At 25.7% G+C, this 18,855-nt stretch overlaps 1 protein-coding gene across 1 annotated transcript; it reads right to left on the bottom strand.

The window, feature by feature from the left end:
• Positions 1–5,777: 5,777 nt before the first annotated feature.
• Positions 5,778–8,919, bottom strand: LOC127248157 (protein GRAVITROPIC IN THE LIGHT 1-like). Its single transcript, XM_051270389.1, has 3 exons — positions 8,670–8,919; positions 8,287–8,356; positions 5,778–7,198 (listed from the first exon to the last, which is right to left on the bottom strand). Exon 3 carries the CDS (start codon positions 7,196–7,198, stop codon positions 5,870–5,872), a length of 1,329 nt encoding a protein of 442 aa, XP_051126346.1. The 5' UTR covers positions 8,287–8,356; positions 8,670–8,919; the 3' UTR covers positions 5,778–5,869.
• Positions 8,920–18,855: the final 9,936 nt, after the last annotated feature.

Genomic DNA, 18,855 nt, shown 5'->3' on the forward strand with positions numbered 1-18,855 from the left:
TGGCTGGACGAAGGTAATATTAAATATTACTTTAAGTAAAAAATTTCAAAACTTTCAATCTCAGTAAAACAAGAATTGCACTTTGTTAGATCAACTCTAACCCAAGGTGTTATGAAGTGGAATTTTTATGATATTCTGTGGGTTTTTTTTTTTTCCTTTCTATTTTTGTTATTTTTTGGAGTGAATAATTTTATTTTTTAAAAAAAATTATATATAATTTTACTTTTTTAAAATTAATACTTCCTTCGTCCATCTAAAAAGGTATATATATTTTTATTTTGGGATATCCATCTAAAGTAAATATTTTATTAAATATTTCACTTTTTTTTTACAAATATCATTATTTTACATCACATCGTTACTTTCGAACCAAAAAATAAATGCTAAAATTTCATTACACTACTTATAACTACACATTATAATTAAAATATTATTATTTCTTAAATACCGCGCCAAAAATAAATATTTATTTTCTACGTGGACGGATGGAGTATATAATTTTATTTTAAAAATTGATGTAATATAATTTTATTTTTTGAAAAGTAATATAATTTTATTTTTCTAAAATAATACTATGTATTTTTATTTTTTAAAAGTGATATATAACTTTATTTTTTTGAAAGTATAAGTAATTTTATTTTTTCAAAGTAATGTGTAATTTTAATTTGTAAAAATTTATGTATAAATTTTTATAAATGTTAATTTTCATATATGTAATTTTTAAATAAAATATAAATTATATGTGTATAGATTATGATGTAAAAATAGTTAAAATTGGGGTGTAATTTATAAATATAAAAAGTTATATAAAATAATATAAAAGAAAAATATATAGAAAATATATTTATAAAAATTGAAGTCTATAATTAGAGTAAAATTACTGTAGAATTTGTACTTTAGCCATTGTAAAAATAGAATAGAAGATTAGAGACATCTAATTTATGTTTTGTACGAAAATAAAATTCAAGAGAAGAAGAATGATAAGAAAGAATTGAATAGAAAATAAATTCAATTAAAATAAATATAAAAAAAATCAATTATCATTTATTATATGCATTTATATATAAAAATGACAGATTAATAATTTTAAAATATAACAATTAATAATAATAATAATAAAATTGATTTATTGATATATAAAAACCCTCTAATCACGGCGGTGGTGTGCAGATGGCGACGAAGATAAATTATATAATTTTAAATATAATAAAAAAAAATCATTTTTATAATAAATAAAAATGATTTGTAAAAATTATATATATTTGTTCTCCCAAATTATAATTTTCAATTCACTCTCTTTCTATACATATATGAGAAAGAACTAAAAATAGTAAATTATAAATAAATAAGTAAAATATATTTATTTTAATAAAAATATATAATTTTTATATAAAATATCACATCAAATACTATAATACGAAAAACTCAAATCAAATACTCCCTCCGTCTCATTGAAAAGTTACCATTTTCTATTTTCGTCAGTGCCAAAACAAAGTTATCATTTTCTAATTTAGTAATTGTAGTACATACCTAACATAATAAGTAGTCTTTCAACCACAATATATTACACAAATATTACTTTTATATTACATCGTACTAATAGGAGTATTTTTGTCTTTTTCACTATAATTTAATATAATATTAATATTAAAAAGTTTACGTATAAAAAGCAAATATCACCTTTATTATAGGACATAAGGAATACTAATCTCGAAGAAAAATCAAATATTGTTTAAGAATTTTGAGGTCATTCTATTGACACGCCTCGGCCATTCTAAACCCTTTTTAATTAAATTTTTTTTCTAAATATTACATCCAAATTATTATTCAAATTATAATAATAAAAAATTCAACTAAACACACTTATAAACCTTAGTAAGGATAGTTATACAGGGATATGATTATTTATGAAATAAGACTATTATTTTGAAATGGACAAAAACAGTAAATAAAACTATTGTATTGGAACGGAAGAAGTATATGACTGTATAAAATAATATAATATATAGTAAATATTTTTATAGTAAATAATATAAATATACGTATCATAATATATTATTAATTTCAGTATAATAACAATATTTATAAAGCACAACATAAATCGCTGAGCACATGTTTTGTTGGGATACATATAACTCAAGTCAGCATCCTATCTTCCGAGATATATATATATATCTTTTGCCCAAAATTCAGATTTTTACTATTTGAATTCTGTGTTTTTTGAAAAAAATTATATATATATATATATATTTTTCTCTCGCAAAATATTTTATCATACATTATTATAATATCAAATTCAAATCAAATTTTTTCCAAACTCATCTAAAGAAACATACCTTTAATATAGAATGTGAGGATACCGTGACTAAAAAATATATATTTGATAACTTAAAAAAATTTTGAATCTCTTAAATTAATAATGATTAAAAGAAATAGATTGTGAGGATTTTTTTTTTTTTTTTTCTTTTGGTGAGAACACTTAAAATTTCTTACTTCTAGTTTATTATTTAATTTTATTACTATGTTTCTTTACCTCAAATTTTTCAAATTTTACTATTTGAACTCTGCGTTTTTCGAAAAAAATACATTTTTTCTCTTCTCTTACAAAATATCCCATCAAACATTATTTTAATACCAAACTCAAACCAAAATTTGACCAAACTTATAAAAAAAAACATAAAATATCCAATTAAGTCATTCATTTATATATATATATATATATATATATAGTCATGCATGCACGACCTTCACAAATTAAAAATGATAGAGATCAATTTGGATGTGGAATCCTTCCTTCAGTGCCAAATGTTGATTTGCATTCGACCGAGGAGGTGTGTGTGTCCATTTCAGACCCCTCTAGACAGGTACGGAGGTAGCTTCCAAAGTTAGGGGGCAAAGTTGTCCAGTAAATATTGAATTTTTATGGTTCAATTTTGATTTTAACATATTTCAAGAATCGATCGTTTTTTTTATTATTATTTTAAATAGACGGTTTAAATTTTTTTTAATGAAAATTTTAAAAATTTATAAAAACATGTCGGTCAGGTTGTCTTATATACAATTTCAATCTTATTTTCTTCGATCTCTCGATACTAAAAGATAATGCAAAGAGATACCTGTAATTATATTTAGCATAAAAAATTATATTTTTATAAATAAAATATAATTAAAATTATTATATTAATATAAATTAAATTAAAAAATAATAACAAAATATCTAATAAATTTAAATTTTGAGGGGAGGAATATATTTATACAAATTTTATTTATTTTAAACTAAAAAAAGTTGGGGGGCTGGGGGTCAATTCCCCAAGTCCCCACCTACATCTGTCCATGCCTTTAGGCTATTTTTTAATATATTTGTCTAATTGTATAGCTTAATATGTGCTAATGTGATTTTTTTTAAAAGAAAAAATTATTTTTACGTGTTAAATTATTTACATTTAAATTTTTAATAAAATTCACAATGAAAAAAGAATGAGATAAACTTTATATCATGACGACTTTTCACTCGTTCAAATATTAAGAACCCGTTTACACGGATAATTGACTCTGACTCTGACTCTTTTCGAGAACATACGATGGAATATATTTTTTTTAAAAAATTATTGTCGATGAATAGCATTTAAAATTTTAAAAATATTTATCTATATATATATATATATATAAATGAGATTTAATGACTTCCAAACCTGGATCAAGACAGTCGCCTTTGTTGTCCAAGTGAAGTTAATTAATGATCCTTAATCGGAACTTTCCCACGAGCATTCCCCCGGCTCGGCTGCTTGTGAATTGCATATATATGTTCTTCTATACTACACCTACCCAAACTGATCGATGATCCACACCATCCACGATGCAGACCACTCAAATAATGAACGGTGTAGATCGATCATCAATGGCCTCCCCGGCATTACTATCAACTGTCTCTGTCTTCTTGCTTACCTTTCGACTTTTCGCCCCACGTTTACGTGGATGTTCAATTCTACTTTCATAGCCATCCAACTTGCCCCTCTCTCTCTCTCCCTTTCTATCTCTCTCTAAATATATATATATATATATATGTGCACTATGTTGTTCCAACTTAACCATATCTTTGGAACGAACATCTCCTCCATCTTTGATCGACTATATTTTTTCTTGGCTTCTACTTTTTTTTTAAAAAAAAAAAAAATGGCTCGTGGGATCTTGTTCTTTATTGCCATTGTTCTTTCTTCAATAATTTTGGCTTCATTGTCGGAGAGTAGAATGGTTCCGAGCAAGAAATCCTACCCGCCGCCTCCTCTTGTTGATTCCTGTTTTCTCGATTCGAATTTGGCGCTAACTTCAGTTAATATCGATATTCTTGATAAAAAGAAGATATCCGGTGGTCGGGGATTAGGAGAATCCACTCCAAGTCCCGGAGAAGGACACTAATGGTGTGATCGAATAAACATGATGATGAATTTTCACCTACATTGTATTAATTTATTTATAGTTTAGAAAAATAAGTATAAATTGAAGGGTTGTTATATTTTAGTTCCTATTTATGAAATTATTGGTGCAACAATTTGTATTTCATTAATTGTCCAAAAAATATTGGAATGTTCTTCATTTAATTGGGTAAAATGGGTATATATGATTTGTATTGTAATATACATATATGAATGCCGAACTATGTTAATTTGACTGAATTAGCATGTTGTTTATAAATGTAATTTTTTGGATGATAATAATAATAATAATAATAATAATAATAATATTTATTTATTGTTGATACTCTTTCCGTCCCAACTAATTTGTCCTTTTTAGCTTAGGCATGGAGTTTTAAGTATTGTGTAATTAGTAAGTAATTAAGAAGTATATTTAGTAAAAATAATTATAAATTAAAATGAATAATTATTTGGAACAGACAGAAATAAGAAGAGTAACGATTTTGACTGCTACAATGTCTTGCTTTCACCGAGCGACATTGCCGGCGGATCAAAACTATGCCTTGGGGAAGACGGTCATTGGAGAGTTGTATTTTCGTTTTGATATAATAATTAATATTTGAATATCAATACGTAAAAAGTAAATGAGACCTTCAGAGTCGGACAAAAGTAATATTATTTTATCTCATACAATATTAAGTTAAAATATTTTTCAAGATGAATCACATGCTGAATTAAGGGCCAATCTAATCAAAAAATCATTTATTTTAATTGTAATTTTTAATCTTAAAAATTATTGATAGAAGACCGACGGAAGTGACGGGTTTACGCGAATTTCCACATTATAAAAACTATAAAAAATTATTTATAGAAAATTTAGAGTTATTAAGATTCAAATCAAAACAAATAAACCAAAACTTTCTATTACTATTACTAAATATACATACATATAAATATTAGTACTATTTAGACTTTATGTTTTAATTTTATTTTTTTTTTCACACAAAACATTTTGCCAAATATTATTTGGATATAAAATCTAAATCAAAATTTCTCACATCAAAGAAACAGACCCTAAAATATCGCAGTCGAGAAAAAAAAAATCAAAATCAAAATCAAATACTGAATTTAATACCCGTGGCCACCCTTGTACCAAACTATCAAAACTTAATTCAATTAAAGCATAATATATATAAATTTTAAAAAAATAAATAAAACATCTATTCAAATTCAATCAATTAAAAAACACACGACCAAAATTGAAAACAATATTAATAAAAATATCTCATATAATTCTCAAATTTTGAGATTCACTAAAACCAGTCGAAATAATAATAATAATAATAATAATAATAATCCTCATCATATTCAAAATCGTTCAAATATTTTCCCCCCCTAAAATTCCCCCAATATTCACAGTTTTCAGTCACAAAATCTCCAACCTCACTAAAAAAACATCAACACAAATATACCTGACATTGCACCACCGTCTTGCCGATTCTAAATCCCGGCACGGCGGCGAACGCCACCCGCGGCTCCGCCGTCATCATCACCGCCACCTCGTCGCTGTTCACACTCTCCATGTACACCTCCGAAAAATGGCTTCCCTTCCCCGCAACAAAGATCGTCACCGTCGGATCAAACGCCCGACCCAAGCAATGCAGAAGCCAAACTCGCTTCGCCATGTCCACGAACGCCGCAAAAAACGGCGAATCCGGAATACCGTCTCCAGACTCAACAAGCCTCCGCAGGCTCGTGTCCCCGAAAAACGACGCTTCCATTTTCGGGTGCACCAGCCTCAAATACTTTGCGCGACAAAACGCCGCGAATTCGGAGCCGGGCCCCCGAACAAGATAATCCACGGCCCGCATAGACTTGAGCTCGACGAACTCTTTGAGAAACTGGGCATGATCGGAATGGCTTTCCGGGTCGGGCGCCCTCCCAATTTCAAAACCTGGGTGGTTGAACCCGTCGAACATTTGTTTGCAGACAAACGACTCGAACGCGTAGAATCGATGCTCGGGCGCCCCGAAAAAGGCACCGGGTTCGACTACAGATGCGGCTTTGTCCAAGTTCCAACCCGCGGATTCCATTTCAGTTACCAGAAGTCGGACGAAGCTTCGGATGGATTTCACCGTATGACGGATATATGAGATGATATAATTCTGGTTCAGATCTTGCAGCTGAAATTTGTCAGGAACGGCGAGCTGCCCGCTCGAATAAATCTTCTTTTCGATCAGTTTGTTCTCCCCGTTCGCCTCAGCTAATTTTTCTTTCAGAAAGGTGATTTCGGAGTCCTTGAGTTTGTGATCCGAATCCAATTTCTTTATAGTGATCTCGAAGATTTGCTGAATACTCTTCGCCTCGCGGAGTTCAGACAAGAGTAGAGTTGTCTCGATGTCCGGGTCGTTGAATTGCTTCTTCAAGTAACTTTGCTTTAGCTCCGACAAATTCTTGAGCTCGGCAACGATCTTCCGATCTGCGGATTGAATCCCGTCCGGGTCGTACGGAGATTGGGCGAATTGAAGTTGCGCGTACGCAGCTTTAACGGCGGCTATGCTCGCAAATATCTGTGAAAAAAATGCTTCCTTGGTCACGGCATCTTGGAATTCGTCTTGAGTATTCTCGGATGGATCTTTCGATTTCTTTTCCTCGGGTTTCACGTTCGCGATTCCATCATTGGTGATCCCGGCGCCTCCGTGAAATAAAACCTTCGAAAACATGTGCGCCAATTTATTCTTTTTCGATGCAATCGGAGAGCACTTGGCAACATCATCATTTCCCATCTGCATCAAAAATAACCAAAGAACAATATCACCAAAAACGATCGTATGGATCAACAACTTAAAAGACTTACAGATATGGGCATGAATAATAGTAGCAAATTCACAAAATAAGACACGAAAAGGTTGTTCGAGTAGGCACATCACTGAAAAGGATTCATTCATAAACAACGGGATCTATTCTCATATGCATTAAAAAATAAAGGAATGTAAACGAGCCACGCGGCAAAATTAGTTGAAATTAAGGACTAGATGACAAAATGGAAAAATCAATGCACAACGTATCCTCCAAGATCAATGGGCGCGGACCGCATGCCCAAAATCTAAAAAATCGTAATCTCCCCAACAAAAAAAAAAAAAGGTGCAATTAATACTACTTCGAAGATCAACCATCGATCGAAGCCCAGTTGTCAATCAATCGAAAAAGCGAATGATCAATAAGGGAAAGAACAGCGAATATAAACCCGGAAAGACCGGGACAAAGAATCCATCATTGGGACAGCATAGATACCACACTCAAACATAATTCACTACTTTCTTGGAGAACATCATAGAACAACAACATATATATATTAAGAATTAAGACAGGAAATCCCAAAGAATCTCTCACGAAAAGCTTGGCCATCATCATCATCATCATCATCCATTATCAGATCAGCTAAGAAGGAAGAACCCTGGCTGATTCTTCGAAACTCCCAGGACTCCCAACTCCAGACGCAGAGAAGAAGCCTCTGGAGCTGGGAGTCCCTGGAGCTTCCCAGAAGGAGCAGCAATGAATGCATAGCATATACCATTTTCCAATATCAAATTAAAAGCGGAAAGAAACACACACACACAGAGAACGATGATTCAAAGCTCTGCTGTTTCGAATCATGTTTTAATGAAAATCCACCCGCTGCACAAATCCGAGCCACACATTCTCGGATCACGCGGCACTCACGTGACTGACTACCAAACGCAGAGGGGCAAAAATTAACCATCTTTGACCATCGATGCAGACAGACAGACCGACATACAGACATACAACGTTGCTTCGACCTTCCGATGATTAATTTTACTACCGCAAGAGAAAAACAAGGAATTGATTTTACCTTCCCAGAAACCTTAATCCGGATAATCTGTGGATTTCTTTCACTCTACTGCTGCGACAATTCCAAGAACCTAAAAAACAATCACCCCAGGGAAACTGTAAATTAGCGTAAGATTAATCTGAGAAACACGCACACGTGTTTGTTTGCGAAAGGAAGAATCTTCTCAACAAAGAAGATTTGACAAAAAAGAGAGAGGAAAGAACAGCAGCTTAATACAAGGCAGAGATTCTGCATAAAAAGAAAAGAAACACAATCGAAGCTTTCTATTTTTCCGATTTTATAAAAACAACAATCCTGTCCAGGATTAAAAGTAAAAATTCGATATAAAAACTGTGGAGAATCGTTTCCCCCCAAATGTAAACCCTAATTATTAGAACATTCACCTCATCAATAAGCTTCCTCGAGTCGTTGGGATGAGGACAAAAGGAGGACTATAACTGCAACTTAAGAGACTCCTTTGCCGGCGATTGTGAGGGGATGAGTGTGGACTGTAATGAGATGATTCTCGAGGTCAGGGATTGTGGACTTGAGAGCGAAAATGGCGTGCGGAGGTGCAGAAGGCGGAAATGGTTTTTGGGGGAGATGAGACAGAGAAACTGAGAAAGAGAGAGGGGAAAAAGACGAAAATAGACAGAAGAGACGTTGAGGAAATTAAAAGCACTCCGGGGGACAAAATCCCCATTTTGCACATCTTTTGTTCGGACGGTTTCACCCTTGGCTTTTGTGAAGGACATTGAGGGTATCTTAGTCAATTTGAGTTATCTATTTTAGATAAAATTTATTAAATCAAAACATATTTAATAAATATAAATTAATTTAATTAGCTGCATAACATATAATATCATAAATTATATACATTTTCTCAAAATCTCTTTATTTATATTTCTTTAAAAAAATAAATATTTTTATCTACATTTAAAATTTTACTTATTTTGTAAAATTAGTTTATATTAATTATAAATAAATGAAGTATTTATTTACTTAGTATTATAAAAAAAAAAATTATTTTTTACAAAATATGTATAATGCATATATTTTTAATTGCAATATAAATTTTAAAATATTTAAATATATTTTTTAATTTTTAAATTATATATATTAAATTTATTTTAAATTATTAATATTATTAATTATATAAAATAATAAAATAATATTATAATTTATTATTATTAATTCATTAAATATTATTTTTTTAGATATTATATATTGATAAAGAGGTTTCAATTATATTAGAACGGGTGAAGTATATTTAATATTAATATTATAAAAATATATGCATATATTTGCATAATATATCAAATATATATTAATAAAATAAATTAATAATTTAATATAAAATATAATTTTTAAAGTACTAATATATTTTTTTATACTTGAAATAAAAAAAAAATATTTCAAATTAGAAATATAAATTAAATACACTATATTTAAAATATACACGAAGTTTGTTTGATTGTAAATTGAAATTAATTTAAATTGTAGCATTGATTAAAATTTTATTTTAAATAATATTTTAATATTTCAATTTATTAGATTTTTATTGGTAATCTTGTGTGTTAAATAATAATTAAATTTGGTAGTAGACTATAAAATTATAGTATTTTATTGATTATGATAATAGCGTAAGAGATTTTGATTTTTTTTTTTAACTTTATTTATTAATTAATTGAATTTGTAATACTTCATCCGTCTCATAACTATAGTCTAGGTTGAGTTTGGCACGGAATTTAAAGAATATTGATATTATATTGGTAGTGGGTAAAAAGTACAGATAAAATATTTTTTTGCCCTTGTGAGTGTATTAGTGTAAAAAGTAGTAACAATTGTAATAATAATGAAAAAGTAAAGGTAGTTTTATAGTGATATGGTTATTTATGAAAATGAGACTATTGTTTTAGAACGGATAAAAAATGGTAAACAAGACTATTGTATTGAGACAGAAGGAATGGTATATTTATATAAGTAAAACTTAAAGTTATTTTGATATTAGTATTAGTGTATAATTATTTTGATTAAAATAAAAATTATATTTTTTAGTGTACTAAAAATAGTAAAAATGATAAAAAAATATATATATTATATAAAAATAAAAAATATTATAGTTTTTATTCAAAATAAAAAAATATACGCACCCATAATTTCTTATAATAAAAATATTTTTATATTTATAAAATATTAAGTTGAAATTATCATTAAATTAAAATCTATAACTAATGTTCCATATTTTTCATTCCACGAAGAGAAGATGGATTTGTTATTTTAATGTTTTAGGTTCGCAGGATTCTGGATATTAATTATTGATAATTGAAAAAGTGTTACTCCCTCCGTCTAAGATATCATGTCCATGTTGCCGTTTATGTCCGTCTCACATACCATGTCACTTTATTTTTTAGAAAATGATTACACATTTTAATCTCATTTTAAATTTTTAAATTTTATTTTTTTATTTTAATTAAACTAATTAATTATCTTAATCTTAATTTATAATTATTTATATTATAGAATAATTATTTTCACTAATACATTCTTAATTATCTACTAATTACACTCCTCCTAGAATACTGTGTCTACAGTGTAGCAGACACGGTATCTGGGACGGAGGGAGTATTAAAATTATAATATTAGCGGGATGAAGTAGTTTTATTATTTTTGAAATATTTTATAAAGAATAATCTATTAATATATTTTATAAGAAATATAAATAAATAAAAATTACTGTAAAAAGTATAAATATTAAAAGAACAATTCATATGGATTTGTGTCCATAAATTTTACAACCTTTTTGGATTTTAATAATTTATAACTTTTTGTAATAAAATGAATGAGATAATATTTAGGATATCATGTAAAAGTATAAAGTTAAAATATTTGTTGAAGTGCTTTAAAATATAATTTTATATACTATAGATAAATAAAAATATAAGCTAATAATATTATGTAAATTACAATTTTTGAATATATGTTTATTTAGGAATAAAATATAATATTATGAATATATTTTATCTGTAAATATTTTTAAATGATATTACTTTTTTTGTTTTTTATTTTAAAAATAAAATTTACCATTGTTTAGCTAACACGTTTTTTAATAAAAAAAATATATATATTATTTTATCTTATAAAATATTATACTAAAATATTATTTAATTTAAATTTTAAATTCAGACTCAATATGTTATATACAATATAATATATTTATAACATAACATATAATTTTTTATAATTTATATTTTTTTCGTCTCAATTTAAAGTAATATTTTTACTATTTTTGTCTATTTCACTCAAAAGTGTTATTTTTCTATTTTAGTAAAAGTAATCGTATACTAATATCAAAATACATTTAATTTTTATTTAAATGATAAATATATCATTACATATACAATTACTTTATACAAAAATTCAAATGACAAAATTGTCGGAATCTATTATACACTTCCACTAATAATAAAATACTATTATTTTTTAATTTATTACAAAACTCCAAATGGATACATTCATCCGGAACAAGTGGAGTATTATATAAAAATATATGAATCCGGATTAATGGAAGTGTGTAAAAGATTTTGACATTTTCGCCATTTAACTTTTTGTATAAAGTAATTATATATGTAACAGTATGTTTGTGGTATTTTGATATTAGTATATGATTATTTCTTCTAAAATAGAAAATAGATACTTTGAAATAGAACAAACAAAAATTGTAAAAATAGTACTTTGAATTGAAACGTAGGGAATACAATCTAACCCCCTAGTATTATTTAATCAGACATACTAAATTATCTAAATTACTCTTATCTTTAAACACTTATAAACATTTTATATAAATATAATAACAATCTTTTTTATTTAATATGCTACATCCGTCTCATAAAACCGGTAACATTTGTTTTTTGCACGTATATTAGTTTTTTAGTGAAAATGACAAACATACTCTTATTAGATTGTGTGATATAAAAATAATAGCACTTGTGTAATATATTTAAAATTGTAATGATATTAATTATATTAGATAAGTAGTACAGTTACTGAATTAGGAAATAATACCTTGTTTTGGGATGAATAAAAATAAAAAATGGTATCCTTCTTATGGGACGGATGAAGTATTTTAATTTCATTTGAAATCTAAGTTATATATATTTTTTATTTTAATTTTAAATTTTAATCAATAATTTAAGACGATAAACATATAATAAAATATGTTATTAAAACTAAATTTATACTTTTGAAGACAAAATTAAATATATTTAATAAATAATAAAAATATATCAAATTATACATATATATATATACATATTATGTAATGATATGAAATCAATTAAATTTTAATATTGTTATATATTACTTCATTTATTCCTTAACAATTTATTTATTCTTCTATTTCGGTCTGTCCATAATAAAATATCTATTTTCTTTTTAGTAATTATACTTTCTACTAACATTAAAAATATCATTACAACTTACAATATATTACACAAATATCATTACCTTTATATCACATAATACTGATAAGGTTATTTTAATCTTCTTAAAACTCCGTGCAAAAAGCAATCGTATAGATAAATAAGGGAATGAGGGAGTATATTGCTATAATTAAAAGAAAAAAAACTATATAAAATAAATTATATTACAATAATTTATTATAACATTATTAAGGATATTTGGGGTAAAAAAAAACTATATATATAAATAATCAAATAAAGTAAAGTAATATAATTTTATTTAACGTTTAATCACACAAAGTAAATATTATATTAATTAATCAATTAAAATAATTTAAGTATTATAATACAATTTTCCAAAGTAAATACAAACCATGTCTACTTTTATTCCAATCAGCACCATAGATAAATATGGTTGTTAAAATATATATATATATATATATATATATTATTGTGTATTATATTTATAATACTCCGTATCATGTAAATTGTCCTTGTTACCGTAGATACGAAAATTTAGGTAAAATATAATTAGTAAATAATTAAGAATTGTATTAATAAAAATAATTATTGTAATAATAAAAATAATTATTAATTAAGATTAAAATAACTAAATAGTTTAATTAAGATTAAGAAAATTATAAATTATAAATTTTAAAATGTGATTAAAGTGTATAATTGTATTTTCATGAAAAGGAAATGACATTATGCGAGACGGATCGAAATAGAAAATGTAAAAATTTTATGTGAAACGGATTGAGTAGATAAAATGTGGGAAACGATGAATTTTGGGGGTGTGTTCTTCGACAATTCTTAAAAAAAATATTCCCCCTTCTCGAAATTAATATATTATACATATTTCACTAAACGAAATATCGTGGGGTCTCTTCTTTGTATTTAATGGTTTTTATATTAATACTCCAATAAATTAGTTACTCTATTATTTTAAAAACAATTGTTAAAAATAATAAATTAGTAATAAGACTGTTCATTCAATTTTTTTAGATTATTTAATTTTTTTTATACAGTATGAGAATTGTATTGGTAATATAAAAAATAATATTTTGTATTAAATGATTGATAAATGGATAATTAATATATTACGTTAATGCGTGTGTATATTTGTATTTTTCTAGTACTCTAAGTGTCAACAGTTACATTTTGCGTCATTGTAGTTAACATTAAAAATATCTTTATATTTGTATAAATTTTTTTTTCAATTTGTACTACGTTTTGATATAATAATTAATATTCAAATATCAATATAAAAAAAATAAATGAAACTTTTAAAACCGAACGAATAACATATATAACTAAATAAGTTATTTTGATAAGAAAAAAAAAATTATTATTATTATTATTATTATCATAAAATTTACAACATAATAATAAAATAGTAACTAATTATTGTAATATGTTCCTATATATCAAAAATATTTTGTATATAATGATTACTGAAATATTACATCTAGTTAAAATAAATTATATGTATTTATTTGTTAAATTTCCTTAGAAAAAAAATAATAATTTTTTTATTATTATTATGATTATATAAAACTGAAAACTGTTATTAAATATAATATTATATATATAAATAAGTGTTAAAAAAATTAAGAGTTTGTTTGGTTGTATTTTTATATTTTTGGTGTGTTTTGAAAAACATTTAAAATTTAAAATTATAATAATTATATGATACGATATAAATGAATATTTTGATATCATATTATAAATATAAATTATTTATATAATGTTTTAATTAAAAAATTAATATATGATATAATCTTTTAAAAAATAAATAAATTATTGAATGTAAATAATACTCCATCCTTCAAGGCAGGAAGCAAATATATATTTTTGCATTATTATATTTAACATTAAAAATATTCTTATATTTGTATAATTTACTCTATAAATATCATTATATTTGTATTATAAGTTATTAATAAAAGTATTTTTGTCATTTTCTTTTGATTTATACTCTATTTTAATATAATAATTAAATAACGCGCAAAAATAACTTTATAGTTCTGACGGACGGAAGTAGTAAGATAAAGAAGAGAAAATGCAACCAAGCAAATCATAAGTGAGCAAACCAAGGGTGTGTTCGGTTTCACCACTATTTAACTCACATAATTTTTACTAAAAATATATTATTTTTTATAAATATCCCTTCGTCCCAAACATCCTTCAACATTTTCAAAATACTCCCTCTGTCCCAGAAATTATGGAATTATTACCGTAGATACGAGAATTTAGGTAAAGTAAAATTAGTAAATAATTAAGAAGTGTATTAGTAAAAATAATTATTATTTAGTAAAAATAATTATAGATTAAGATTAAGATAAATAAATAGTTTAATTAAAATTAAGAAATTATAAAATTTAAAATTTCAAATGCGATTAAAGTACATAATTATCTTTCCAAAAATAGAAAGGACATGTTATGTGGGACGGACGAAAATAGAAAATAGGGACAAATTACGTGGAACGGAGGGAGTAGAAAATAATTAATTATTCTTAATCTCTACCCCACACTTTATTTCCTTACATCATCCAAATAAAAAAAATAAAATATATATTTCTCTCTCCATCACATCACCTAATTTCTAAATTATCATACTTAATACTGCTCACTTAAAAATCCGTACCAAAAGTAAATGTTGCACTTTGTTTGGAATGGAGGGGGTATTATATTAAAATATCTTCAATCCATTTTGGTAAGTATACTTGTTATTTTGATGTCCAAATTTGCATATTACAAATAACTTCAAATTTATATTTATTTATTTATAGCAATATTCTTACAATAAGTTTATACATATAAAGATAAAATAATTTTTACATATAAAAGTATCATCAACTATTATTAAAATATAATATTTATTAAATTTTGTAAAAAAGAGATAATTATATACTTATATATATATTCAAACAAAACTCTAACTCAAACCAAAAATCAAATAACCATATTTGGTAAGTGAATATTATAATTGGAAGGTGATCAAAATTTTAGAATAAGTCAGGTAATTATTGCAATTATAAAATCCCAATTATATTATAGCCATGTATTTTCTACTTGCCTCTATTTCTGAGCTAAGGAGAAGAAGATTCATGTTAGTTTACTGTACTGCTGTTAGGGTTGGAGGAGGAGTTATGGTAACAGCAGTTTTATTTTATTGGGTAAAGTGCTTTTTTAATACCGTAACTGACCTCCTTATCATTTTAGTCCGTAGGTAGAGTCTGTCGCAAATTAGTCTCATAAGTGTAAAAATTTCGTTGTTTTAGTCCTTCGGCGCCGGAGACGCCCGCGTGGCTCGCCGGAGGTAACGTGTCCACTAGGTCAGCGACACATGGCGGACGCATGGATTTTTATTTTTATTTTTTATTTTTTTAAAACTTATTTTTTATTTTTTTCATTTTATTTGCATTTTTTTATTTGGTCCAATTAAAAAAAATTTAAAATGAAAAAAATAAAATAAATCCACATGTCCGCCAAGTGTCTCTGACCTGGCGAGACACGTCACCTCCGGCGAGCCACGCTGGCGTCTCCGACGCCGGAGGACTAAAAAAACAGCAAAAATTTTTCACTTATGGGACTCGTTTGCAACATGATCCACTTACGGAACTAAAATGATAAGGGGGTCCATTACGGGATTGAAAAAAACAGTTTACCCTATTTTATTTTATATGTTGAATCCGTTTGCTTACAAATTTTTATTTTTTATTTTTTTTAAAAAAAACCAAATAAATATACTTGTATGTATATATTCAGTAAAAGATTTAGTAATAATAATTATTATTATTTTTTTTTTTATGATGTGGTGGCAGACAAGACTCGGAAGCGTTTGAGGTATAAACCTATGATCTTACGGTTACGAATCACTCAATTCCGTCAGATATAATTTTAGAGGGTGTCTGATTAACAATTTTTTCAGGAGTTTTTAATTTTTGTGTTTGGTAAATTAGCTTAGCATATTTGAAAAATAAAAAATAAAATAATTTTGGAAACGGTTGTATATCTCAGCATTTTAAATCACCTTTTTCATTTCAATTTTTTATATTCTTATTTGTCTTTAAAATTAATTAATTCTTTCGCATATATTAATATATTTTTCATTACAATACTTGAATATTTGAATATATTATGTTCTAATAACTTAATAAAAATGAATATATTTATTTAAAGTTATAAATTTAATGAAAATATATATTAATTAAAAAGTATTCTAATAAAAATATAGTATATACTAATAATTTTTGTTTTTTTTATATTTATACTAGTTCTAATGAAAAATATATATCTTTTAATAAAGTTACATTAATTTTTTAAAAAACATTTAAAAAATAATAAAAATAAATATTGTTAATAAAAATTTCCTAATTTTTAATAATTAATAAAAAAAAATTTTAAAAAAAGTCTACCCATTTAAAAATTTCAACTAAATATTTTAAAAATATATATAAAATGTACCTAATTGTCATTTTATTTATAAACCCCTAATACAAAATCGTTATTTTACCAAAGATTTTAGCACAAATAACTAATATATTCAGCTAATCTAATCAACTCACAACTAACAATTAATTGAATAAATTAACAGTTAATTGTCAAATATCCTATTATTGGTAGATATAGTTCAATGTGTCTTTCGTTGTTTAAAAAAATATAAGTTCAATATAATCACCCAATAATTTTATTTATTTATTTTTGTGAATCCTAAAAAAAAAAAAAATGTAATATCAATAATTAAAAACCGTAACATCTAATGAATATTTCATTAGAAAAATAAAAATAAAAATAAAAATAAAAATCACATAATAACATGAAATATAGGTAAATGTCTTATACTCTCTCCGTCCCAAAAAATTTGTCTTATTTTTCCATTTTCGTCCGTTCCAAAACAATTATGTTGTTTCCTTATTTAGTAGTCGTGGTTCCCACTTTATAACAAAATTATTCCTACTTTTCCATACTACTCCTAGTTATTACTTTAACATACTTTTTAAAATCCTTCGAAAAGTAAGGGCATTTTAGTCATTTACATTCTTCTTTATACCTACTTTCAATTAAATACTATTATTCTTTAATTCCCGTCCTAACTTTCAACAAGACACTTTTTTGAGACGGAGGGGTGGAGTATATATATTTTGAAAAACTAAAACTAAAGAAAATTATAATGTACCATGTCCATGTACAATGAGTTATGGGGATTGAAATAAATTGAAATATAATGAAAAGTGAATTAAATTAATTGGAGTATCCAAAAAAACCAGACATAATGTGACATTAATAATTAATAGTGTCTACATTTAATGATGACAATAATACACCTGTATAAATAATATGGTTCTGGCATGCCAGTGTTGATTATCCTCGTATTATAATAATAATAATAATATAATAATAATAATAATAATAATAATATTATTAACTTAATTTAATAATATGCATAAGAATTCAATATAATTAAAAGTAGCTTGACCTTAATAATATCAGGCATGGCCCAAAATCAGTAAGAGAAGAATAGGAAGAAAATTAGAGATTGTATTTATAGATACATACTCCCTCCGTCTCAATACAATAGTCATATTTACTATTTTTATTTGTCTCAAAATAATAGTCTTATTTTCATAAATAATCATATCACTATAAAATTATTCTTACTTTTTCATTACTATTGCATAATTGCCGCTACTTTTTATACTAATACACACACAAGAGCAAAAAAGTTTTTTGCCCATACTTTTTATCCACTATCAATATAATATCAATATTCTTTAAATCTCGTGTCAAATACAACCCAACCTATAATTTTAACACGGAGGGAGTACATATTAATGGTTAGGATGTTTATCGAAGTTAATAAATTTTAACCGTACATGGAAATAGAACAAACATATAGGTTGTATAAAGTGTAGAACATATGTTGTCTAATATAATTTATATGTGTTGCATTAATATATATATATATATATATATTGTGTTCTAAGATTAGTAATTGTGTGTTATTGTATTTCTATTATATGAAATACTCTCTCCGTCCTAAAAGTAAATATCTATTTATTTTTTACACGTAATTTTAGAAATATTAATATTATATTGGAATATAATATGAATAAAGTAGAAATGA

Source organism: Andrographis paniculata, unplaced genomic scaffold (genome assembly GCF_009805555.1).
Source record: "Andrographis paniculata isolate CXL003 unplaced genomic scaffold, ASM980555v1 Contig32END, whole genome shotgun sequence".
Taxonomy (NCBI): domain Eukaryota; kingdom Viridiplantae; phylum Streptophyta; class Magnoliopsida; order Lamiales; family Acanthaceae; genus Andrographis; species Andrographis paniculata.

Coding starts and splice junctions, on each gene's coding strand:
- LOC127248157 (XM_051270389.1), bottom strand. CDS start 7,198: ATGGGAAATGATGATGTTGCCAAGTGCTCTCCGATTGCATCGAAAAAG.